Source organism: Mauremys mutica, chromosome 13 (assembly GCF_020497125.1).
Source record: "Mauremys mutica isolate MM-2020 ecotype Southern chromosome 13, ASM2049712v1, whole genome shotgun sequence".
In the NCBI taxonomy this organism is placed as follows: Eukaryota; Metazoa; Chordata; order Testudines; family Geoemydidae; genus Mauremys; species Mauremys mutica.
This window is the reverse complement of record NC_059084.1, coordinates 50,645,236-50,670,179: the sequence shown is the minus strand read 5'-3', so window position 1 is coordinate 50,670,179 and position 24,944 is coordinate 50,645,236. Positions and strand designations below refer to the sequence as shown.

Sequence of the window (24,944 nt, the reverse complement as noted above, 5' to 3'; positions counted from 1 at the left end):
AGGAAACAATCACTTGAGGCCAGAGAGCAGGCAGCTAACCAAAACCTCCATTTTATTTACATATATACAGAGAGCTCCTCAGCCGGTTGAAACCGGTTGAGCCACCCATAATAATCTAACTCAGTTGCCATAGCAACAAAACCATGACAACCAAATACACAACATGTTGTACTCACTACAAAGCCTCCCATTATAGGTTTGGGATTAGGCTTTCAGGGCGAAGACTCTTGGCTAGAAAGCAGGGCCGACGCAACTGACAATTTCTGTGTATCAGGGCCAGAGGTGTGTGAAAGCTGATGGAACCGGTCTGTCTCACCTGTGTGCTAGTATTGCTAAATTAGGTATTAGAATGATAAGAACATGTTTAGGGTTTAGGATTTTTGAATACTGTGAGTTGTTGCATGCATTAATGTCACTTGTAACATATGTATCCCATAGAGTAACGTCATATTTAAGTGGTTGTATTGTGAGCCTCTGTGAATCACCAGACTGGGGAGACATATTAATTAGAGTGATACACTGAATCTCAACAGAAAGTGTTACCTCCTTCCCAAGAGAGTTAATTCATCCCAGGGGTCCGAAAGTGTCAGGAGCACCCCAGCGCCCTGTGCCAGGGCTGCACAGACACAGGACGGGACACTCTGACTCCCGCACCCGGAGCCCTAGGGCGAGTCACTCAGATCACTGGCAGCAGGAGTGTGTGTCTCTTATAAAGCGGGGACATGCAAATGAGGGAGACAGTTTCCTGTTTAAATCTGAGCCTCTCTCTGCCCAGGCTGCACCCGGAGACACAATCCGCAGCCCCTGGGTCTGTGCAGTGACCAGCCAGCCCTGAGAACTTTTCCCTCCAGCACCCGGGAAAATGGGATTTTTGATTCTTGTAATTTTCGCTCTAGCAGCTTTGGAAGGTATTTTCCTCCTCTGAATAACTGACAGACTGAGAAGAATATTGTGTTACCGCTGTTTTTATACCGATATTAATGGCCTGTCTTTATTCTCAGGTGTCCGGTCCCAGGTGCAGCTGGTGGAGTCCGGAGGGGATGTGAAAAAGCCCGGAGACTCTCTCCGCCTCTCCTGCAAAGCCTCCGGGTTCGACTTCAGCAGCTACCATATGGACTGGGTCCGGCAGGCTCCTGGCAAGGGACTAGAATGGGTCGCTTTTATAAGCACTGATGGGAGTACTATATACTACCCTGATTCAGTGAAAGGCCGATTCACCATCTCCAGGGATAATCCCAAGAGTGAGCTGTATCTGCAAATGACCGGCCTGAAGCCCGAGGACACCGCCCGCTATTACTGTGCGAGAGACACAGTGACACGAAACCGGTTTGTGATCATACAAAAACCCAGGCTGCGGAATCGCGCTTCTCCCGGCAGCCGCGCGGGGGCAGCAGTGACACACACACCGCTCCGGGCTGGGACAGGAGACCCGGCACCCGGGTGAATATAACACAAACCTCCCGGCAGTTTTAACCCTTCCGTTCCCGGGCAATGTGCCTCCTTTCCGGTCTAGAGCCCCGCTGGGTCTGCGGCGCAGAGATCCCTCGCTTCATCTGTGAACCCCAATCCGGAGTGAGTCCTGTTCTGAGCGGGGGCGGCACAAGCCATTTCGCAACCCAAAGCAGGGTGGCACGCCGCGGGGGGCGCTCTGCCGGTCGCCCGTCCCACGGCTGGTAGACCTCCCGCAGACGTGCCTGCGGATGCTCCACCGAAGCCCTGGGACCAGCTGGGGCCTGGAGCCGCCCCTGATTCTGAGTCGCTCTCCCCTCGGAGACCTGGCACGCTGGCTCTCCCGAAGCCGTCTCTGTGTCTGACTCACAGGACAGCATCTGTCAGTGTAAACGGGACAAGCACATTGGGGTTTGTATCAGACCCAATGGATGGAGCGAATTGCTCCTGAGGCCAAATCCTCCGCTGGTGTAAAGTCACCGCAGCTGCTTTCACTAGACTCCAGTTACTCTGGATTTACACCACCTGAGGATCTGCCTCTTTAAGCAATCTGGGATGTTTATGGTATTAATGCAGTGGAAGGTGATTAGTTCACTATAACCAATGTGGGGCCTCTCACAGTGGCATCTCAGCCCTTCACCAGTGGTTATTGTCTTCAGGAGTGGCTCTAGGCACCAGCAAAGCAAGCAGGAGCTTGGGGCAGCCCATTTGCAGGGGCGGCAACTGGCAGGGATCCATCTTGGGTGCTGAGAACCAACAGGGGGCCCTGGGAGCTGTAGTTCCTTGGTTAGCTCCCTGCCTATAGAGCCAGCCCTGGAGCAGAGAAAGAACTAAATTTCCCAGCATTCCCTTGGCTGCTATCAACAAGAAAGGGAGGGGTAGGAAGTATGGTAGCTGAAACCTCATGCTGCAGTTTGCTGTGAATGGAAAACTCACTGCTAGAGCAGGGTGGCACCATGAATGGGGAGCAAGTGTGCCCAAGGAGTACATAACATAAGAACGGCCGTACTGGTTCAGACCAAAGGTCCATCTAGCCCAGTATCCTGTCTACCGACAGTGGCCAATGCCAGGTGCCCCAGAGGGAATAAACCTAACAGGCAATGATCAAGTGATATCTGTCCTGCCATCCTTCTCCATCCTCTGATGAACAGAGATTAGGGACACCATTCCTCACCCATCTTGGCTAACAGCCATGTATGGACTTAACCACCATGAATTTATCCAGTTCTCTTTTAAACCATGTTATAGTCCTAGCCTTCACAATCTCCTCAGGTAAGGCATTCCACAAGTTGACTGTGCGCTGCGTGAAGAAGAACTTCCTTTTATTTGTTTAAAACCTGCTGTCTATTAATTTCATTTGGTGACCCCTAGTTCTTGTATTATGGGAATAAGTAAATAACTTTTCCTTATCTACTTTCTCCACATCACTCATGATTTTATATACCTCTATCATATCCCCCCTTAGTCTCCTCTTTTCCAAGCTGAAAAGTCCTAGCCTCTTTAATCTCTCCTTGTATGGGACCCGCTCCAAACCCCTAATCATTTTAGTTGCCCTTTTCTGAACCTTTTCTAGTGCCAGTATATCTTTTTTGAGATGAGAAGATCACATCTGTACGCAGTATTCGAGATGTGAGTGTACCATCAATTTATATAAGGGCAATAATATATTCTCAGTCTTATTCTCTATCCCCTTTTTAATATTCCTAACATCCTGTTTGCTTTTTTGACCACCTCTGCACACTGCGTGGACATCTTCAGAGAACTATCCACGATGACTCCAAAATCTTTTTCCTGATTAGTTGTAGCTAAATTAGCTCCCATCATATTGTATGTATAGTTGGGGTTATTTTTCCCAATGTGCATTACTTTACATTTATCCATGTTAAATTTCATTTGCCATTTTGTTGCCCAATCAGTTTATTTTGTGAGATCTTTTTGAAGTTCTTCACAATCTGCTTTGGTCTTAACTATCTTGAGCAGTTTCGTATCATCTGCAAACTTTGCCACCTCATTGTTTACCCCTTTCTCCAGATCATTTATGAATAAGTTGAATAGGATTGGTCCTAGGACTGAAAGGAATGAGATTAAATAAAATCCATGGGTTCCCAGAATTGTCTCTTTTCTCCCAATTAAGTTTTTGTAGGTTAAATGGACCTTGCGGGACACAAAGGTTTTTGGCTGAGCTCAGACGGTCTTTAAACCATGATTTGAGGTCTTCAGTAGCTCAGCCAGAGGGTAGGGGTCTGTTACAGGAGTGGGTGGGTGTGGTTCTGTGGCTAGACTAGATGATCAGGGTGGTCCCTGATAGCCCTAAAGTCTATGAGTCTTTCCTCACCCAGTATCTGTCACTCACTAATACAGGGTGGTGTCCTCAGGTCTCTCAGGTTGCTCATTTGTAAATACATGAGGTGGTTGGGGTTGTCCCTGGAGATGGTGCATTGTCCCTTAGCCCAATGGGTGTAATACACAGAGCACAGCACCCCCATCAGAAGTCATGACAGCGACACACTCCTAGAAGTCTGAGCACCTTGAAAGCTGTTTGTTCTGAATAAATCTTCCGGTCAGCCAATGCCAGGCTTTGCTATCCCATTACCAGAACGCTTGGGTTCTATTTCTTCCCGGCTATGGGAGGCAAGACTAGCCATCCTGTAACAGCAGGAGTCTAGGAATCCGGGGTGTCCCCCTGAACTTCCTGCAGCGAAGAGAGACAAATGCATTTAGCAAAGTCTTTGATCCTCAATCTCACAGTGGCTCATTTGTGGTTAATCAACAGGAATAAACAACTTCACACACAAGGCTTCCTTCGGGTTTGAAGGGTTACTTAAAGGGCATGTCTACACTTGCAAAATTACAGCGCTGGCAGTTACAGCACCGCTCAGAGAGCACAGAAGAAAAAATGCTGCTGTGTGTTCACATTGCCAGCTGCCTGCACAATAGCGTGTTCATACTTGCGGCACTTGCAGCGCTAGTCGGAGTGGTGCACTCTGGGCAGCTATCCCACAGAGCACCTCTTTCTCTTTTGCCGCTAAGACTTGTGGGAAGGCGGAAGTGGTCGTGGGGCATCCTGGGTCCTGTCCCAATGCCCCAAGATACATTGCTTTGCATCCCAGCAATCCCTGTGTTCCATCCACATTTGCTGCCATCTTTCAATGGTTTGGGTACTACGCACCCTGCCTCTTTTAGGCTGCAGGAATGGATCCCAAGCTGTTGACCAGAATGCTGCTCGCTCTGACCAACACATCATGAGTGGCAGTGGAGTTATTCCTTAAACTACAAAGGCAAGAGGAGTGCGACATTGATTTCTCCAGACGTAGTAGCTTCTATACGAGATTGCTTGTGGCATTCACGGAGGTGCTGACCACAGTGGAACGCCACTTCTGGGCTCAGGAAACAAGCACTGAGTGGTGGGATCACATTGTGATTCACATCTGGGATGATGAGCAGTGGCTGCAGAACTTTTGCATGAGGAAAGCACATTCATGGGAGTGGGTGATGAACTCACCCCAGCCCTGCGGCACAAGAATGAGAGCTGCCCTGTCACTGGAGAAGTGTGTGGCGATTGCACTGTTGAAGATGGCTATTGCAGACTGCTACCAATCCATCATTAACCAGTTTGGAGTGGGAAAGTCAACCATTGGAGTCATGTTGATGGAAGTGTGCAGGGTCATTAATCACATCCTGCTCTGAAAGACCGTGACTCTGGGCAACGTGCGTGACATTGTGGATGGCTTTGCACAAATAGGTTTCCCTAGCTGCAGAGGGGCGATAGATGGCACGCACATCCCTATTCTGGCACTAGACTACCTAGCCACCAAGTACATTAATCACAAGGGGTATTTCTCAATGGTTCTCCAGGTGCTTGTGGATCTCCGTGGGCATTTCACAGACATTAACACAGGCTGGTCCAGAAAGGTGCATGATGCACTCATCTTTCAGAACACTGGCCTGTTCAAGAAGTTGCAAGCAGGGACTTTCTATCCACACCAGAAGATCACTGTAGGGGAAGTCAAAATGCCCATTGTGATCCTAGGAGACCCCCTTACCCCTTAATGCCATGGCTCATGAAACCCTACACAGGGAACCTTGACAGCAGCAAGGAGAGGTTCAACAACAGGCTGAACAAGTGCAGAATGACTGTGGAGTGTGCTTTTTGCCATTTAAAAGCCTGCTGGCAATGCCTGTATGGGAAGCTGGACATGGCCAATGGCAATATTCCTATGCTTAGAGCTGTGTGCTGTACGCTCCATAATATTTGTGAAGGGAAGGGTGAAAGAGTTACTCAGGACTGGACTGCAGAGGCTCAGTGCCTGGAATCTGAGTTTGAACAGCCGGAGACCAGGTCTATTAGAGGGACACAGCGTGGGCCATAAGGATCAGGGATGCCTTGAAGCAGCAATTTGAAGCTGAAAGCCACTAATATTTGTTGTATGCTCGGGATCGCAGTGCCTGTAATGCTAGGAGGTGATTGGTGCACAGGATGCAAGAAGGGGCCTTAACATAATTGTATGTTGCTTTGCAGGGCTTTTTTTGCTTTCACGTAATAAAGTTTGCTTTCAAACCAACACAGTTCTTTTACTGAAAGACAATAACCAGAGGAGAGAGTCAAATGAAAAAAAATCATCAGCAAGGAGGGGGATGGGAGTTGGGGGAAGGGAAGGTCTCAAGAGGAGGTGGGGCCCAGGGACAGCTACAGATTTGTGTATGTCCAGGGGTCATACCCAACCTTCTCCTTTGGGGTACGATGCAGCGGGTGCTGGACTTCAGCCGGGCCAAACTACAGAGGGATGGATGTTGAGTGCAGTGAGTAGTGAGAGTCCACACTGCTGAACTGTGAAGAGGTGGGGTCACCATTGAATATCGCATCCAGCTCTTTGTAGAACTGGCAGCTTGTGGGTGCAGCAATGGAGCGGTCGTTTGCCTCCCACGCCTTGTGCTAGGTATTCCACAGGCCTTCACTTTGCCCCTGCACTGCACTGTGTTACAGGGGTCTATAATGCAAATATTTGTTATTAAGTTATACCAGGGTACAGATAAATGAAAGCAGAGCAGGCAACATCCTTCAAGCATATTATGAAGTCTAAACACTAAACATATTCTTCTGAACTTAGTACCTAACATCAATTTTGATGATGCTAACACAGGTAAACAAGAGTGGTTTCCAGCTATACACTTGTAAGGCCTAGCTGGTACCTGGTCTGCCAGCGTCACACCGGGCTTCTTCCCACTCAGGACCCAATTGGGTCAGAAGAATCTGTGAACAGGTCCCTGTGGGGTAAAAGAGTGAAGGAACAATGTGGGAACTAGCCACATTTTACATTAGGGAAAGTTTCAAATATACAAGGAGAGACTGACCATGGAAACAGGACTCACATCTGAATGGGGCCCACTGAAGCAGTGAGCAATGTCTGCACTGCAGGCCCAGTGGGACTGTGTGAAGCAAAAATTGCTAGAGAATGAAAAGGTTAAAACCTTGAGGTAGGTTTGTATTTCATTCCCCAGGATGCCTGTTCTCCTTTCTGTGCCCAAAGCCCTGTTGTTTATGTTGCTGCTACCGCCACTTGGCACGCGGATTCTGCAGCCTGGGTTTTTGCATGAACATCAATAGGTTTCTGTGTCACTGAATATCTAGCACAGTGATACCAGGCAGTGTCCACGGATCTCAGGCCGGTCATTTGCAGATACAGCAGGATGTTGGAGTTATCCCAGGAGATGGTGAACCAGCCTTTCACTGAATCAAGGTAGTGTACATAGGTGCCAACTCCCAGCCCTGGAGCACCCACGGGGAAAAATTGGTAACAAGCTCCGTGAGGGAGCAGGGAGGAGCGGGAACGCGGCTTGCTCAAGGGAAGAAGCGGGGCTGGGGCGAGGATCTGGGGAAGGGGGTCCAATAGGGGCACGGAGCCGACATAGTTGAGGTGGGGACTTTAGGGAACGGGTTGGAATGGGGGCGGGGCAGGGATGGAGTTGGGGCAGGGCCGGTGGCAGAGGCTGGTCGAGTACCCACCAGTGCCAGCAGAAGTTGGCGCCTATGGTAGTATATATCACCCCCAGGGCTGTCTAGATAAGCCACCCAATCTAGTCCCTTCCCAGGAGGCTGATGGACCCAGCTCATATCGTAGCTGCTGAAGGTGAACCCGGAGGCTTTGCAGGAGAGGTGGAGAGAGTCTCCGGGCTTTTTCACATCCCCTCCAGACTCCACCAAATTGATCTGGGACCAGGCACCTGGGAATAAAGACACGATACAAACATTAGTATCAAAACAGAAAATACAAAATAATCGCTGCCTCTCCAGCATGTTTGGGTTACCAGGGGTCGGCAACCTTTCAGAAGTGGTGTGCCAAATCTTCATTTATTCACTCTAATTTAAGGTTTTGCGTGCCAGTAATACATTTTAATGTTTTTAGAAGGTCTCTTTCTATAAGTCTATAATATATAACTAAACTATTTTTGTATGTAAAGTAAATAAGGTTTTAAAAATGTTTAAGAAGCTTCATTTAAAATTAAATTAAAATGCAGAGCCCTCTGGACCAGTGGCCAGGACCTGGGCAGCATGAGTACCACTGAAAATCAGCTCGCATGCCAAAGGCGGCACACATGCCATAGGTTGCCTAACTCTGGGTTAGAAAATACCTTGCAAAGCTGCCACAATGTAAACTAAAGAGACCCAACATCTCATTCCCCCTGTTGTTGGACGGGAGAGTTGTCTGATAACTGCACAGACACAGAGGGCTGGGGATTGTCTCTCAGGGTTCAGTCAGGGGAGAGAAAGGAACAGATTTAAACAGCAACCTGCCACCACCATTTGCATAGTCCCCTCTTTATAAGCAGGGGCGGCTCTAGGCATTTTGCCACCCCAAGCAAGGCAGGCAGGCTGCCTTCGGCGGCTTGCCTGCGGAGGGTCCGCTGGTCCTGCGGCTTAGGTGGACGTGCCTGCAGTAGGTCCGGGGAAGCCGTGGGACCAGTGGACCCTCCGCAGGCAAGCTGCTGAAGGCAGCCTGCCTGCCGCCCTCGCAGCGCCGGTAGAGCGCCCCCCGTCCCGTGGCTTGCCGCCCCAAGCATGCGCTTGGCATGCTGGGGCCTGGAGCCGCCCCTGTTTATAAGACATACAAACCCCGTCCTTTAATGACCTCACTTAGCTAGCCATTCATTTGTAGGGATTGCTTTTAATCATCTGTGGTGAAGGGAAATATTTCCCTTGTTTTTAGTGGGCTTTGGCTTATGTTGTGTGAGAGAAGAATATTTGGCTGGAAAGCAGGAGAGATAAAAATTATACAATCTGTGATTCCGGGAACAGAGAAGTGTGAACATTTATGCTCTCTTTTAAGATTCAGTTGCAATTATACCTTCAGGCCTTGCAACCTGGGTTACATCCTGTGACTTTTAAGGAGACTAAGGCTACGTCTACACTTGCCATTTAAAACGCAAAATGTTCATTTTTTGCACTAAAACTATGGGAGCATCTACACTTAATGACTTTTTGCGGTGACTCTCAGAAGTTTCACCGCAAAAAGAAAACCACCTTTATGAGAGGTGTACAGCTCGTTCCACTGTTCTTTTGGTGCTGTTGTGAAAGTGACGACATGTTTTACTGGTATAAACACTTCTTGGCCTCTGGAGGATATCCCACAGTTCCAAAAGTGACCACTCTGGCCAGCATCTCTGCTGCTCTGATGCAGGGCCACCCAGAGGATTCCAGGGGTCTGGGGTCTTCGGCGGCAGGGGGTCCTTCCGTTCCAGGACCCACCGCCGAAGCGCCCCGAAGACCCACAGTGGGGGCCCTGCCTCCAAATTACCACCTAAGCGGGATCCACCGTGGAAGATGGAAGGGCCCCCTGTCGCCGGATTACTGCCAAAGACCTGGCTGCACTTTGGCAGCGGGTCCTGTTTGGCGGTAATTCGCCGGCAGGCGAGGCTGAAGGACCCTCGGCCGGCGAAGAACGGGGGCGGAAGAAGCTCCGGTGGCACGGGACCTGCGAGAGTTTTCCGGGACCTCCAGAGTGAGTGAAGGACCCCACTCCAGGGGCCCCAAAAAACTTTCATGGGGGCCCCTGTGGGCCGGGGCCTGGGGCAAATTGCCCCTCTTGCCCCCCCCCCCCACGGGTGGCCCTGCTCTGATGCCAGGTAAACGGACGTCCATCCCTCCCCACATAAGCCCGAGGAAGTTTGAAACTCCCTTTCCCTTTGCTTGTAGATGTGGCGGGGAAAGCAGCCAGACAGCCGGGGGGGGGGGGGGAGGGGGAGGGCAGTGATGAGCAGCCAATTTTTTAACAGCGGGTTCCCTCCTCCCTCCAGAATTTTAACAACGGGTTCCCTCCTTCCCCCCCCTCCGTGGGGGGGGGGGTCGTGCCCCATCCAACCCCTCATGTTCCTTAACACACACACTCCGAGACCCCTGACCCATCCCCCCCTACCCTGTCCCCTGACTGCCCCTTGCCGCCCCACCCAACCCCTCCTCTCATTCTCAATGGCCCCCCAGAACCCCTACCCCATACAACTACCCCTTCTCTCTGTCCCTGAGTGCCCCCACCACCTCATCCAACCCTGCTCTTTCCTGACTGCTCCCTGGGACCCTTGCCCCCATTCAATCCCCCTGTTCCCTGCCCTCTGACTGCCCTGACCCCTATCCACCCCCCCACAACCCACCCCCTCCCTGCCCCCTTACCACACTGCCTGGGGACCGGGTCCACTCTGCCAGGACCACGACCGGCGCCGCTCGGCCCGACTCCCCGGGCCGGCGCAAGGGCCGGGCCGCTCGGCCCGACTCCCCGGGCCGGGCCGGCGCCGGGGCCGGGCCGCTCGGCCCGACTCCCAGGGCCGGGCTGCTCGGCCCGACTCCCGGGGCCGGGCTGCTCGGCGGCAGCCGCGGGGCCCGACTCCCCGGGCCGGCGCTGGGCTGGAGGGAGCCGCGGTCTGGGACCAGGAGCTGCTGAGCCAGCCGCACCTTCCCTCCCCCTCCGCGCCCCAGCTTACCTGCTGGCTGCCTCCATGCTGCTTGTTCAGGCTTCCCGCGAACATCTGATTCGCGGGAAGCAGGGGAGGGGGAGGAGAAGGGGGCGGAGCAGGAGAGGAGTGGGCGGGAACTTTTGTTAAATTTAGCAGCCCTTAACAAGCGGTTCTAAAATGGCTGCTAAATTTAACAACGGGTTCCCGCGAACCCGTGCGAACCCGCTGCAGCTCACCCCTGGGGGAGGGTAAAAAAAAGCAAGGAAAGAAACAAGGAAGTAATGGGGCTGCTGGGACATGAAGCAGGGCATCATGAGGCACTGAGCAGGGATCCAGAATGCCTTCTTCTCACCCCCCTCCTTCCCACTAGTCCTATGAGAGAGCTGCACTGTGGGATAGCTGCCCTACAGCGCTGCTCTCATCTGTGATGGAAATGCTGGTAGTGTAAACACCCTTTGACGCCTGAGGAATTAAGTGAGTACACAAACCAGTGCTTTTCTTTCATTGGTTCCCTATCACCGGTGAAACTCTGCAAGAGTAGACATACCCTAAAATTTACCTCGAGAAATTGTAAAGGGGCTGCTGGGATGCAAAGCAATGCATGATGGGTCATTGTCACAGGACCCAGGATGCCCCACAAACCCCTCTCCGCCTTCCCACAAGCCTGAACGGCAGAAGAGGAAGAGGTGCTATGTGCGATAGTTGCCCAGAATGCACCGCTCTGAATGCCGCTGCAAGCGCCACAAGTATGTTCATGCCATTGCAGTGGCAGCTGACAATGTGAACGCACAACAGAACTTTCCCTGCAGCCCTGTCTGTGGGGCGCTCTGACTCCTGGCACTGTAAACATCTGCAAGTGTCGACACAGCCTGAGCTACACCGGTTTCAAAGGTGACTCCATGGAGGCATTAAAAGGAGCTATGGGTCAGTTGTGTACCTGATGGGCCTTAAGGCACCACCAATCAGGCTAGGCAGAGCTGATGCCAACCTGCCTGGGTGTCACCCAGAAGCACAGCACAAGTTTGAAATACAAACATATGTACACATCTATAACTCATAATACAAAGGAGAAACAAACATATAAACAAGATGACCATATCTGGCAAATGATAACATTTTTGCAGCTATCTTACATGTCATATCTGGTCGTGACCGGTGTCCCACTGGGGGATAGGGGTGGTGACTCCATTAGGGTCAACTGCAAAGAATGGGGCAGACAATCCCCATAAAGTGGGTGGACATTCCAATACTTATAACTTCACATACAAAAATGCTACATGCACACAGATAGCATAATCATAACCAGCAAATCATAACCTTTTCATAAAGCAGCAAAGAATCCTGTGGCACCTTATAGACTAACAGACGTTTTGCAGCATGAGCTTTCGTGGGTGAATCCCCACTTCATCAGATGCAAGAGTGGAAATTTCCAGGGGCAGGTAAATATAAGCAGGCTCGAGATAACGAGGTTAGATCAATCAGGGAGGATGAGGCCCTGTTCTAGCAGTTGAGGTGTGAAAACCAAGGGAACCAGACTTGTAGTAAGAGGAGGCCCAAAGATATAAACCTTGGTATAAAGGCCCAGTATGAGGCCTGAGGCCTGAACTAAAGTAATGGTCAAGACTTTGCTAACATAAAGCAAAGTTAAGTTGTAAGCCAAAGGTAGGCCCTGCTCACAGAAGCTGGCATGAAAGGGGCTGATGCTGCATAAACATATATTCACCTAGCATAAACACAGCACTAGAACACACTATACTGAAACATTCCATAGATAACAGGAGGACAGGCCGACCCATCCCAATGACAGGGGCAAAACGGTAAAATGATGTATAGAGTTGTTTTGATCAAACCAACATGTACAAGGTAGAAGGTGGCATCTTAATACGTAAAGGGGTTGTACCTTGCTACGTAGAGGGGTTGCACCTCAATACGTCAGGTGTGATGTGTAACTTGTTTGTATCTGTGTATAAGAATGCATCCCTGAGGCGGTGTCATTGTCCGGCCGAAGGGGGAGTGGAAAGTCCCGCCACTAAGCAGGGTCCATTGCCAAAAGGCACTCTCTCACAGTACGCCCGGTAGACTAAGTAATCTACGGGGACCCTGCACGGGTGTCCGAGGTCGCAATAAACCTAGACTACGTGGCTTTGCATCTTACTGGACTCTGTGCTTATTGGGGGTTCTCGTCGGGTCTGCTGTGTCAGCTATCTGCGCAGAGCTGGGGCAGCAAACAGAGGGAACTCACGCACGCAGCCAAGTAATAATAACAAGGAGAAAGCAGAGCACCATACCTCTCTGATACTTGACAACCTTTTCATAGACACTTCACTCGACACCCTTTGTACAATATTTGCTGCAAATATATAACAGTGTTTGCAACAATGATCCATACGGTCATATTCTAATCAGATTACATCACAGTACATTTTCAGGGTAGGGGTCGAATTTATCACTAGGGTTAGGACTTGGTTTGGGAGTCAGGAAAGGGGATACAGAAGATATGAATTTGACCTACTTAAATTCAGCTCGGAATCTCAAATGCAATCGTGCTAGGAGCCCTGCCGTGAGAAGGGGGATCCCAGCCCTTCTCTCTCAAACTCCCCAATCTGAGTTTGTGCTAGTAAATACAGGGCATCTCTTATAAGGAGGGGGATATGCCAACCATGGTCAGAGTTTCCTGTTTAAATCTGTCCCTCCCTCTGCCCAGGTTGTACCCGGGGACACAATCCGCAACCCCTGGGTCTGTGCAGTTACCAGCCAACCCCCCTGAGAACATTCCCTGCCAACACCAGGAACAATGAGGCTTTGCTGACATCTTGTTCTCATTGCAGCAGATCTGGAAGGTATTTTCTCCACTTCCATGTGTTGGGCAGGTGGGGGATTATTTTCCCCAAGATACTCCCTGTAACTTGTCTTTATTTCCAGGTGCCCGGTCCCAGGGGTTGGTGGAGTCCGGAGCGGATATGAAAAAGCCCGGAGCCTCTCTCCACCTCTCCTGACAAGCCTCCGGGTTCAGGTTTACCACCGACTGGATGCACTGGATCCGTCATGCCCCCGGGAAGGGGCTGGAGCGGGTTGCCCATATCAGCAGTGGCAGTGGGAGCAGCACATACTACGATGATGCAGAGAGAGGGTGAATCATCATCTCCAGGGACAATCCCAACAACCTGGTGCAGGGGTGGGTAAACTATGGCTCGCAGGCTGGATCCGACCCCTCAGGGCTTTGCATCCGGCCTGTAAGACTGCCCCTCCCCCCTCCCCGGTGTTGCTGTGGGCCCTGCACCCTCTCCAGAAGCAGCCAGCACCACATCCCTGCAGCCCCTGGGAAGGGGGGCAGAGGGCTCCATACATTGCCCTTGCCTCCAGGCACCACCCCCTGCAGCTCCCATTGGCCAGGAACGGGGAGCAGGGGCAGCACACTGGGAGCCCTCTATCCCCCCGCCAGGGGCTGCAGCGCTTCCAGGAGCAGTGCAGTGTGGGGCCAGGGCAGGCCGGCAGGGATCCTGCCCTGGCCCCGGTGTGCACCACTGCCACTCCAGAGCTGCTTGAGGTAAGCGGGGCCACAGCCTGAACCCCTCCTGAACCCCACTCCCCAACTCCCTGCCCTGAGCCCCTGCCGCATCCCACACCCCTTCTGCCCCCCAACCCCTGCCACAGTCTGCAACCCTGCACTGAGCACCCTCCTGCACCCCAACCCCCTTCATGAGCCCCAAACCCTTGCCCTGAGCCCCTTCCTGCACACCACACCCCCTCCCACACCCCACACTCTCTCCCACACCCCAACCCCCTGCCTCGGACCCGCATACAATTTCCCCACCCAGATGTGGCCCTCGGCCTAAAAACTTTGCCCACCTCTGACCTGGTGTAATTTGCAGCTGACCAGCCTGAGAGCCGAAGGCACTGCCTGGTATCACTGTACCAGACACGCACCCTGCACAGAGAGGGGAAGCCAGTCTGAGCTCAGATAAACACCTCCCATTGCGATTAGCAGAGAAAGTCCCAGCTGGTTTGATGCTGACAGGCTGAACGCTCGGAGCTCACAGGAGATGGTAAGTCCCTCCATTTGAAATGAGGGAACTGAACCTGGCTGGTCAGTCAGATCTAGATCCACAGGAGGTGGAGATACCGGGAACGGGGTGTCCCGCACTGGGTGTGGTGGGGATTCACTTGGTCCCAAATATTCTATTATAGATGTAAGCGGGGGAATGGTCCTGCTACTGTGGGGAACTTCCCTGGCTTATACACTACGCCGGAGAAGTGGGCGAGTGAAAATATCTGAGTCCTCACACCCACTCCCTTTACCCAGAGCCCTGCCTGACCTCAAGGGCTCCCCTTCCACCTCCTGTGGGGCAGAGTCCTCGTAACTCCGACAAGGCTGGGCCCAGGGTTCCTGGGGGGCTCGACCCCCAACCTTGTTGTAGTCACTTAGGGCAGGGGGCTGTCTCTGCACTGGATGCTTCCCTGACCCACTGATCATCACGTACAGTTCAAAGCAAATACAAATCATTAAACAGCAAACAATGTAAAAAATAAGGAAAAAAGGGAAAGGTGAAAGGAAAACCCGTCACCCCGCGCTGTGGCACGGGGACATCACAACCAGCGTCTCTGGAACGTAAGGGAAGTTCAGTCTGTTCCTCACAAGCCCCAGGACCATGCTCAGGCCCTGGCTGTGCTGCAGGGATGAAAGGGGACATGAGTGTAATGGGAAGGGAGATCTGTGTTTCAGCGTGAATGCTGATACTTGTCTGAATGGAAGTGGGAATGGAAAAATTCCTGTGTTGTTTTTGTTGTTATCCCTCAATATTACATAATGGGGATGGTTTAGAAACACGTAGCGTTCATATCACACAAGTTCTTTAACACAACCAGGAGAAAGCTTCTGTCTAGACCTTATTGCTCATTAATAATTAACTAAGTAAATGATCTTGATGATGATGCTCAGCGATGATAGATTTGGTGCTGGTTGTGGGCCTAGCGTCCCCAGAAGCTGGGAATGGGCGACAGGTCACTTGATGATTCTGTTCATTCCCTCTGGGGCACCTGGCACTGGCCACTGTCCAGAGACAGGACACTGGGCTAGATGGACCTTTGGTCTGACCCAGTCTGGCCCTTCTTATGTTCTTAATTATAGTCTAGTACCCCTCAGTTTTGCACAAACACAGACCATAAAACCTCTCTCAGTCCCACTGAGTTTACAACCCGTGTAAATGGGAAGTGGTGTGTGACCGGGAACAGGAATAGAAACACGAATATAAATATCAGCCGGGCAGAATCATCTTCCTTCACTGTAGCCTGAATCCTCCCTCGACTCCCCCTACAGAAAAACTCCCAGACACGCTGCTCTCGGCCCACTAATGTCAGGGAGGCTGCACTGCAAAACCTTAACTCTGCCCTCAGACTCCCCCCCGCCCCAGCTTCTCCCACCTGCACCCACAGGCGGGCCCCAGACCCGGCCCAAAGCACGAGCCAGGCTTGCTCCGATCACGTTCCTAGTGTCACGGATCATTTCAATGGAGCCGGTCACTGCCGGGAAGGGAAAGGGGCTTCCGTCCCCAATGCCCCCCCGCGCCATGGGGAATCTTCCCTCTCCAGCGGGTGGCCCAGCCCAGTGGATCCCTGGGATACGACCCCTCCCCAGATACTGACCCCCCTGACCGGACGCTGCATGGCCCTTGTGTGTGTGGAACGGGGCTCCAGAGCTGAGTCCCCCCTGAATCCCAATATCACCTCACAATAGCCAGGCCCTCAGTTCCTGGGTGAGGAAATACAGTCACTGCAGGGAGCTGTTCATTCCTCCCAGGGCAGGGGTCCGAAAGTGTCAGGAGGATCCCAGCATCCTGTGCCTGGCGCTGTACAGACTAACAGACACACAGGACGGGACCGTCTGACTCCCGCACCCGGAGCCCTAGGGCGAGTCACTCAGATCGCTGGCAGCAGGAGTGTGTGTCTCTTATAAAGCGGGGACATGCAAATGAGGGAGACAGTTTCCTGTATAAATCTGTGCCTCTCTCTGCCCAGGCTGCACCCAGAGACACAATCCGCAGCCCCTGGGTCTGTGCAGTGACCAGCCAGTCCCTGAGAACTTTCCCCTCCAGCACCCGGGAAAATGGGATTTTTGCTCCTTGTAATTTTCACTGTAGCAGCTTTGGAAGGTATTTTCCTCTTCTGAAAGCTGGCAGAGTTAGAAGAATATTGTAACCGCTGTTTTTATACCGATATTAATGGCTTGGCTTTATTCTCAGCCGTCTGGTCCCAGGGGTTGGTGGAGTCCGGAGGGGATGTGAAAAAGCCCGGAGACTCTCTCCGCCTCTCCTGCAAAGCATCCGGGTTCGACTTCAGCAGCTACTACATGAACTGGATCCGTCAGGCTCCTGGCAAGGGACTGGAATGGATCGCTTTTATATACCCCGGTGGGGGTACTGCAATCTACCTTGATTCAGTGAAAGGCCGATTCACCATCTCCAGGGATAATCCCAAGAGTGAGCTGTATCTGCAAATGACCGGCCTGAAGCCCGAGGACACCGCCCGCTATTACTGTGCGACCGGAGACAAAGACACAGTGAAACCAAACCGGTTTGTGGTCATACAATAACCCAGGCTGCGGAATCGCGCTTCTCCCGGCAGCCGCGCGGGGGCAGCAGTTACACACACACCGCTCCGGGCTGGGACAGGAGACCGGGCACCCGGGTGAATGTAACACAAACCTCCCGGCAGTTTTAACCCTTCCGTTCCCGGGCAATGTGTCTCCCCTTCCTGTCCAGAGCCCCGCTGGGCCTGCGGCGCAGAGATCCCTCGCTCCATCTGTGAACCCCAATCCGGAGTGAGTCCTGGTCTGAGTCGCTCTCCCCTCGCTGTCCCGGCACGTTGGCTCTCCCGGGGCCCGTCTCGGTGTCAGACTCACAGGACAGCGTCTGTCAGTGTAAACGGGACAAGCGCATTGGGGTTCGCATCAGATCCAACGGATGGAGCGAATTGCTCCTGAGGCCAAATCCTCCGCTGGTGTAAAGTCACCGCAGCTGCTTCCGCTAGACTCGAGTTTCTCCGGATTTACACCAGGGAGGCTCTGGCCCTTTCAGCAAACTGGGACGTTTAGCGGATTAACGCAGCGGAAGGTGATTAGTTCATTATAACCCGTGTGGAGCCCATCACCGGGGCGTCTCGGCCCTTCACACGCGGTTATCGCCTTTCTCCCCACAGCGCTGCTGGGAGGCCGGGAACTATCCCAGCCCCTGGGTCAGAGCGGGGAGACTGAGTCACGGAGAGCTGGAGGCTGGATATGGAAATGGGCCATTCAGAGTCCGGGCGGGGCTGTGGGCAGAGATCACCCAGCGCCTGAACAAACCCCACTCCGCTGAGCCTGGGGCTGTGGCACCGCCGGGACTTTCCCAAGCGGCTCGTGGATTGTTTTCACCCCACGGACACTGGGCAATCACCGCCCGGACTCTCCGCGGGTGTCAGTGGGTGGAGCTGAGACATCCCGACCCACAGTAAAGTGCCACAATGTGACAGAGTCACCATGGAGATAACAGACCCCGCCCCTCGGACCGGGATGACATCACTCAGCCCAGCGCTGGTACTCAGGGCATTAGGGACAGTCACGTGGCTAAGGGCTGCCGCCGGGAACACGGTAGATCAGAGTTTCTCAAACAGGGGCCGCGGCTTGTGCAGGGAAAGCCCCTGGCGGCCGGGCTGTGTGTTACCTGCCCCGTCCGCTGGGCCAATGGGGGCTGCTGAGGCGGTGCGGGCTGAGGGACCTACTGTCCGCCGCTTCGCAGCTCCCATTGGCCCGGAGCAGCGATCGGCGGCTAGTGGGAGCCCCGATCAGCCGGATCTGCGGGCGGGGCAGGTAAACACACCGGCCTGGCCCTCCAGGGGCTTTCCCTGTACGAGCCGCGACCCCTGTTCGAGAAACCCTGTATTAAGGGCATGTTGGTGCACATAGCAGCAGGTAAACGTAGCGATTTCTGTCTGGTTTAGTGATATGAGATAAATATTCTTTCAGGTCCTGTACAGCCATTGTCACTACTGAGAATAAAGTGCAAAGTTCAGTCAGGGACACTAAGAATTGTGCTTAAATTTAAAGTAGTGTCCTGAATAGAGATGGGTTTAAGCAAATTCTTACATGCTTTCATGAATCAAGGCCTAAGACATTGTACTAGGGTCTCCCTGAAATCATTTGCATCCTTGAAAATCATCCACTGCCATCTCCCTTAAGCGATTTGGAATATCTCAGCCCTGCACTGCGCTGGGATTTTACATAACAGATTTCCCACACTTAAATATTGCGGAGCTGTGCGTCTGAGCGCACTGTATCACACCTGAGAAAGGACAGGCCCTCCACCAATTAGAGTGTGAGACTGGGATTTTCAAAGGCACCCAAAGTTGGGAAGTTTCCAGCTCCCATGCGATTTGAGTATTTACATTAAGACCCTTTAAAAACTCCACCCTGTTGCATAAACACAGTGGCAAGGTGGAGCTTTTAAGATCTATGCATTGTAAATTTTATTATTTTACCCAGCATTTCCATAGAAACTTTAGTTTGACATTTTTCTCTGTATTATTGCCTATTTATAGTGGGTGTTGAAAATAATATGAGCGGTAATACTAAGAGGAAGAAGAGTGATACAACACTACTATGCAACTGAACTGTTTGATTCATACCATTAGCCCCGCTCAAAGCAGTGCAAGTACTGTACTCTCAGTTACAGTGGCACAGGCCTACAAACCCCTGCAGGGTTATAACCCTAACCCATAGATAGATTCTTTCAGGGTACCGACTGTCCATTTTTACTGTATGACCTAGCAGAATTCAGTTATTCAGCTTCTGGGCTAAAACATTCAAAGCAGGCTAGGCGGGGATCCACACCCAACCATTCATTTTCAGGTGCCAATCTAATAATAATTCTATCTTGTAGTCCAGCATTGCAAGGCGGAATTTCAAACATAGGTGCTGGACCTTGGGGTGCTGGCTTGAAGGTGATTCCTTTATATACAGAGTTTACAGTCTGGTTCAGTGCTTCAGCACCCCCACTATACAAATTGTTCCTGCGCTCCTGGTTTCAAATGCTTGCCTCTTCCTTCTCATAGAAGAAGAAAGGACATTTTCAGACATTAGTAATAACACCAACCCCTAGCATTTTATAAAAGCGATTTTCAGCAGGGGATGTCAGAGCTCTTCACAAAGGAAGGTTAGGTGAACCTAAAAGGTTATTCCAATTTTACGGAGAGAAATGACTTATCGAAGGCAACCCAGCAGACCAAGGAATGAATACCCTGTTTTCCATGGCCCAGTCTAGTGCTCTATGCACTAGGACACACAGTGGCCAGGACTCACAAACTAAGAAAAGACAGAATTCAGCAGCAGGTGAACAATCAGTGGTGCATTTTGTCTATGAGAGGTCCCGAGCATCAGGGGCGGCTCTAGCCATTTCGCCGGCCCAAGGCACGCGGCGGGGGGCGCTCTGCCGCGCCGGTCCTGCGGCTCCGGTGGACCTCCCGCAGGCGTGCCTGCGGATGCTCCACCGAACCCGCGGGACCAGGGGACCCTGCGGGAGGTCCCCCGGAGCCGCCTGCCGCCCTCCCGGGGACCGGCAGAGCGCCCCCCCCCCCCGCAGCATGCTGCCCCGCTTGGCGTGCTGGGGCCTGGAGCCGCCTCTGCCGAGCATTCTTGTAGAGATCATTGAAGAAGTGATCCTACAAGAGAGACTCTAGCTCCTCCTCTCCAGCCAAGTAGCGTTTTTCCTCTGAACTCGACTCCGGAAGGCCTCAGTTTAACGAGGGTTGTGGTTTCTGGTGTGGTGTTTTTTTCAAGAGGAGGTGATGCAAATTCAGTGTCTCGGGGTCCTGCATAAATCCTGTGTTCTCCTGGACGGCAGAGAATGAAAAGGGATCAGGCCAAGGTCTTGGTGTCTTTGCAGTTACCGTCAGAAACCCTTCCCGCGTCAGCAACATGATATCGTGGCTGAATCTTCTCTTGATTCTAGCAGCCCTTGCAGGTAATTCTACCCCCCCCCGCCCCCAACTTTAGTGGGAGACTCCGGGGACGGTTGGACGTTCTTTGCCCCAACCCAAAGCGCAGTGAAGTGAATGGGCATCTTCCCAACGGCTTCTGTGAGCTTTGGCTGAGGTCTTGTACTAAGGTGAATCTAACGGAGCTTTTTCTTCTTCTTTTCCCCCCAGATGTCCGGTCCCAGGTTCTTCTGGTGGAGTCCGGAGGTGGAATTCAGAAGCCCGGGGGATCTCTCCGCCTCTCCTGCAAAGCCTCCGGGTTCACCTTCACCAGCTACCATATGAGCTGGGTCCGTCAGGCGCCCGGGAAGGGCCTGGAGTGGGTCTCACGGATATACAACCCTGCTAATAGCCACAGCACGTTTTACAGTGATGCCGTTAAAGGGCGATTCACCATCTCCAGAGACGACTCCAACAGCCTGGTGTATCTGCAAATGACCAGCCTGAAAGCGGAAGACACCGGCCGGTATTACTGTGCGAGAGACACAGCGATCAGAAATCAACTGCAGTGAATACAAAAACCTCCTCCTCGAATCCAAACATTCTCAGCGCCAGCAGAGAGCAGCAGGCACTGACAGGACAGAGCAGTTTAAACACAGATACATAGACTGTAAAGTCTCCAGCCCTTAATCAGGGCTTCCGTCCTCTAAAAATGCACATTGGTAATTAAAGACTCACTATGTTGACAGAACAGAGAGTAGCTTATTTAGCGGACAGCAATGGAGAAATAGAATCCACCTCAGTTACTATGAATAATTAGCTTTCTGCCCTTCAACCCACCTCCTAAACATGAACTAAGAGGAAGAAATGCCAGAGACATTATTTAAAGAGTCTGTTTGCCATAAGCTGGGAATGGGCGACAGGGGGTGGATCACTGGGTGACTCCCTGTTCTGTTCATTCCCTCTGGGGCACCTGGCATTGGCCATTGCAGGGAGACAGGACACTGGGCTAGATGGGCCTTTGGTCTGACCCGGTCTGGCTGTTCTTATGTTCTTTAGAGTCGTGGTGGACCCGCCCTAGAATTTTTCACACCATAATTTTGTCACTCTCTGCAGATACCTGGAGAAGGCTGAATGGTGCTCCATGAGCGCATTGTCTCTGTTTGCTCTTAAATGCATAAGCACAAGCTGGAGAAGAGTTAAAGATGAGTTTGTTTTATTTCCTGGGTAATTTCGGGCCGTTCCTATACACCTGGTGGTTCACCCTGAATACAGGCGTTAGGACTCTGTTCAAAGACAAGACCAAGCCATTTTAGTGTGGGATTTTCAAAGGCTCCCAAATGGTTCCAGCTTTCTTTTTCGAAACTCCTGCCTTGGGCAGGAGGTGCGTGTTGGAAACAGCTGTGGGGTGAGGTTTGGCCAAATTGCCAAGAACACGCAGTAAGGAAGCATCGCTTTCAGATTGCCTGTAGGTCATGTCCAAAGAGTAGTGTCAGGGGCTACTTCTGGTTCTGTTTTCACATAGTCCCGTTCTTTGGCTGAGGGTTCTGGTCTCTGCTCTTCCCTATCAGGTCACCCCCCCCCGCCCCGCTCAATCTCTCATCGGGCCTGCGCCCCTTGCTGGGTTCAGCCCCTTTTATTTCCAACCCGCCCGGTTCTCCCCAGATTATGCAAAGCTGGCACAGCCAAGCCCCTATTTACGCACTGACTCGGGCGTCCCAGCCACAGGCCCCGCATCTGGCTCAGGGATTTACCGGGCTGCGCTCCCCTCCCATCACCAGGCTGGGTCCGCTGAGACTCCGCATTTTCCTGGCTGGACTCTCATGTGCGTTTGTTTGTCTGTTCACCCGCCCATTCTCGGTATCTCTGCAGTTCTCGGGCTGAGGGGCCTTTTCAGAAGTTGCCAAGTTCCCCAGGAACACTCAGAAAGTCAATAGTGCTCGTGCTGCTAAATGATGTGAGTGCGTTAGAAAAAATCCCCTCTCCAACATCCTGCGTGGGAAGGCCAATGGAGTCACGCTAGGGATGTATTAGACCAATATCTGCCGAGCTGCCTGTCTCCTTCCGTCGATTGTATCTATTTAATGTCACTGTTCCTTTTAAACATTTCCTGTAACAACCCGCTTTGCTTGTCTCCAGGGGCCCGGGCACAGCTGGTTCTCACCCAGTCCAGCCCGGAGAATCCACCAAACTGACCTGTGCCCGTGAGCGGCTTTGGTCTCAGCAGCTGTTATATGAACTGGGTCCGACGGGCCCCGGGAAAGGGGCTGGAGTGGCTGATCTACTATTATACATCGTCTGACAACAGCTACTCCCCGACAATCCAGGGCGATTCACAGCCTCCAAGGACAGCTCCAATTTCTACCTACACGTGACCGGCCTGGAAGCGGAGGACACCGCCCGGTATTACTGTGCGCAGGGCCGGCTCCAGGCACCAGCATCCCAGGCCGGTGCTTGGGGCGGCAATCTGCAAGGGGCGGCAGTCCCTGTGTTTTGGCCCCCAAGCAGCGCCCCGAATTGCTGCGGGAGTGCGGGGGCAGGCCGCGTGCCCGTAGGGCGGCAGGCGAGTTTCAGCGGGGGCGGCAATTGGGCGGCAGGGGCGCAGCTTCTGTCTTCCGGCTGAAGACAGAAGCTGCCTCCGAATTGCCACCGCCGGGGAAACGCGCGAGCCGCATTAAGGGCACACGGAGTGCCCCCGCCCTCTGGCGTCAATTCGGCGCGCTGCTAGGGGCGGCAAAAACAGTAGAGCCGGCCCTGATCAGCCAAAAGACTTCCACTGAACTGAACTGATTTCAACAAAGCCGCTATTCACTGGGAATGTAGCGATGCCTGTACAGTAAATGCAGTGCTGCCCCCAGCACTATCATTAATCTCTACCGAGCACGGGGTAGGATATCAGAGATACTGTAAGGGAGTTAAACCCTCCATTTCCCAATTCCCTGGGGCTCTATTGAAATCCCCGCCAAAGCCACAAGAGAGGAGGTTACATTTCCCGTTCCCAAACATCCCTCCGGTGCTAAGAAGGCGCTGTCCTGCGCTTATACGTGGCTGAGAATCTCACACACCTTTACGAGTGTTAAACGACCAAATGCTGTTTATTTAAATTGAGTTGGGGCGTCCATACGCCTTAGGAGGCTTCACAATTTTCTGAGCTGAACTCACTGTCTTAGGGGGACACGCACCCCAGGGAGAGATCCTCATGTGCTGACAGAGCCCACACCCGGTCATCGCTTATAGTCGCCTTGTGAAACTCGCATGCAAATCCCTGCCCCGGAGGGTTCCTGTTAAAATACAAACCCCTGATTGGAGGAGCCTCAGTCTCCCCTAAGACACAGAACTGCCCGGGCCTGGCTGCTGGAGACAGTTTGCACCTTCACTTAAGATGAACCTGCTGCTGATTTTCCTGTTCATGCTGGTGGCCCCTTTACGTACGTGTCTATTGGGGGTCACGAGGGTTCCCTGCTGCAGTGACTGCAGAAGAGGCGCTGTTCAAATGAACCTAAGGGAATTAGGTGCACGGAACCCAATGGAATTTAGTGGCAGTTGGGCGCCTCACTCCCTTAGGTGCGGTCTCGGGGTGTTTTATTTTCACCTGGTCCCCACTCCCAGGGAATAGGAGCCTGGCTCACTGATTAATTTCTGTATTTCCTTCCCAGGTGTCCTCTCCCAAGTGCAGCTGCGGCAAACGGGCCCGGGAGCGGTGAAACCCGGGGAGTCCCTGACACTCACTTGTACCATCGCCGGAGACTCGGTTTCTAGCACCAGCGCGGCCTGGCACTGGGTCCGGCAGCCCATGGGGAAAGGGCTGGAATGGGTGGGACGCATTTACTACAGTTCGAGTCAGTGGTACACTAACTACGCCAGCGCTCTGCAGAGCCGAGTGACCATCACACAAGACACTTCCAAGAACCAGTTCTCCCTGCAGCTCCGCTCGCTGACAGCTGCGGACACCGCCACCTATTACTGCGCCAGAGAGACACAGTGACACAGAGCAGAGCAGGGACTGGCACAAAAAGGGGAAGCGGATTCTGACCACTTAATTTTCACAATTTGAACGGAAAGAGCTGAGATTCTCCTCTCCCCCTTCCCCATAACACTCCATGAAAGTGGAAAGAAAATGCAAAGAGGAGGCGGGTACGGAATCTGAGCGAACTTCTTATGTATATTTGGACCAAGGTGATGCCACGAACAGGAGGATCGTGAGCCTAGTGACACGCACCAACGCCCTGATGGCAACATTTACAAAAGTGCTGGCAGCGCTTGTTCAGCAAAATGAAGTATTCTGGATCTTCCAAGGGCTTTTCGGGGAAACACACAAACAAATCCAGTCCTTCCCCACCGGATGGGAAAGAGAAATATAGAAAATGAGGTTGACCTGGAAAGTTTTCAGGAGCACTTATTTGAATCGAGCTGCTGAGGAGGATGAAGATGTTGATGATAATAATAGTAACAAAATAATAACACGTGGTGTTCAGATCGGATGCTCTACTAACACCCAGGAAACAAAGAACAGGAAATTGAGGAAGTGGAAGAGGGGTCTCCGAGTGGCTCATAATGACAGCAGGGTACAATAATTAACAATAACTCAGGTGGCACCAAGGATCAGA

General features: G+C 52.3%; 3 gene segments (V, D, J or C); all 3 read left to right on the top strand.

Annotated features, from left to right (window-relative positions):
* Positions 1–862: 862 nt before the first annotated feature.
* LOC123348499 lies at positions 863–1,309 on the top strand (the record flags this gene model as incomplete). The annotated part of the segment is given in 2 exon segments: positions 863–908; positions 1,002–1,309. Coding segments are annotated over 2 exon segments (354 nt in total), but the record flags the coding sequence as incomplete, so codon positions are not given.
* An 18,893-nt stretch (positions 1,310–20,202) lies between these two features.
* Positions 20,203–21,293, top strand: LOC123348478 (the record flags this gene model as incomplete). The annotated part of the segment is given in 3 exon segments: positions 20,203–20,384; positions 20,569–20,885; positions 21,261–21,293. Coding segments are annotated over 3 exon segments (396 nt in total), but the record flags the coding sequence as incomplete, so codon positions are not given.
* A 2,426-nt stretch (positions 21,294–23,719) lies between these two features.
* On the top strand, positions 23,720–24,322 carry LOC123348487. The segment is given in 2 exon segments: positions 23,720–23,765; positions 23,994–24,322. Coding segments are annotated over 2 exon segments (375 nt in total).
* The last annotated feature ends 622 nt before the right edge of the window (positions 24,323–24,944 follow it).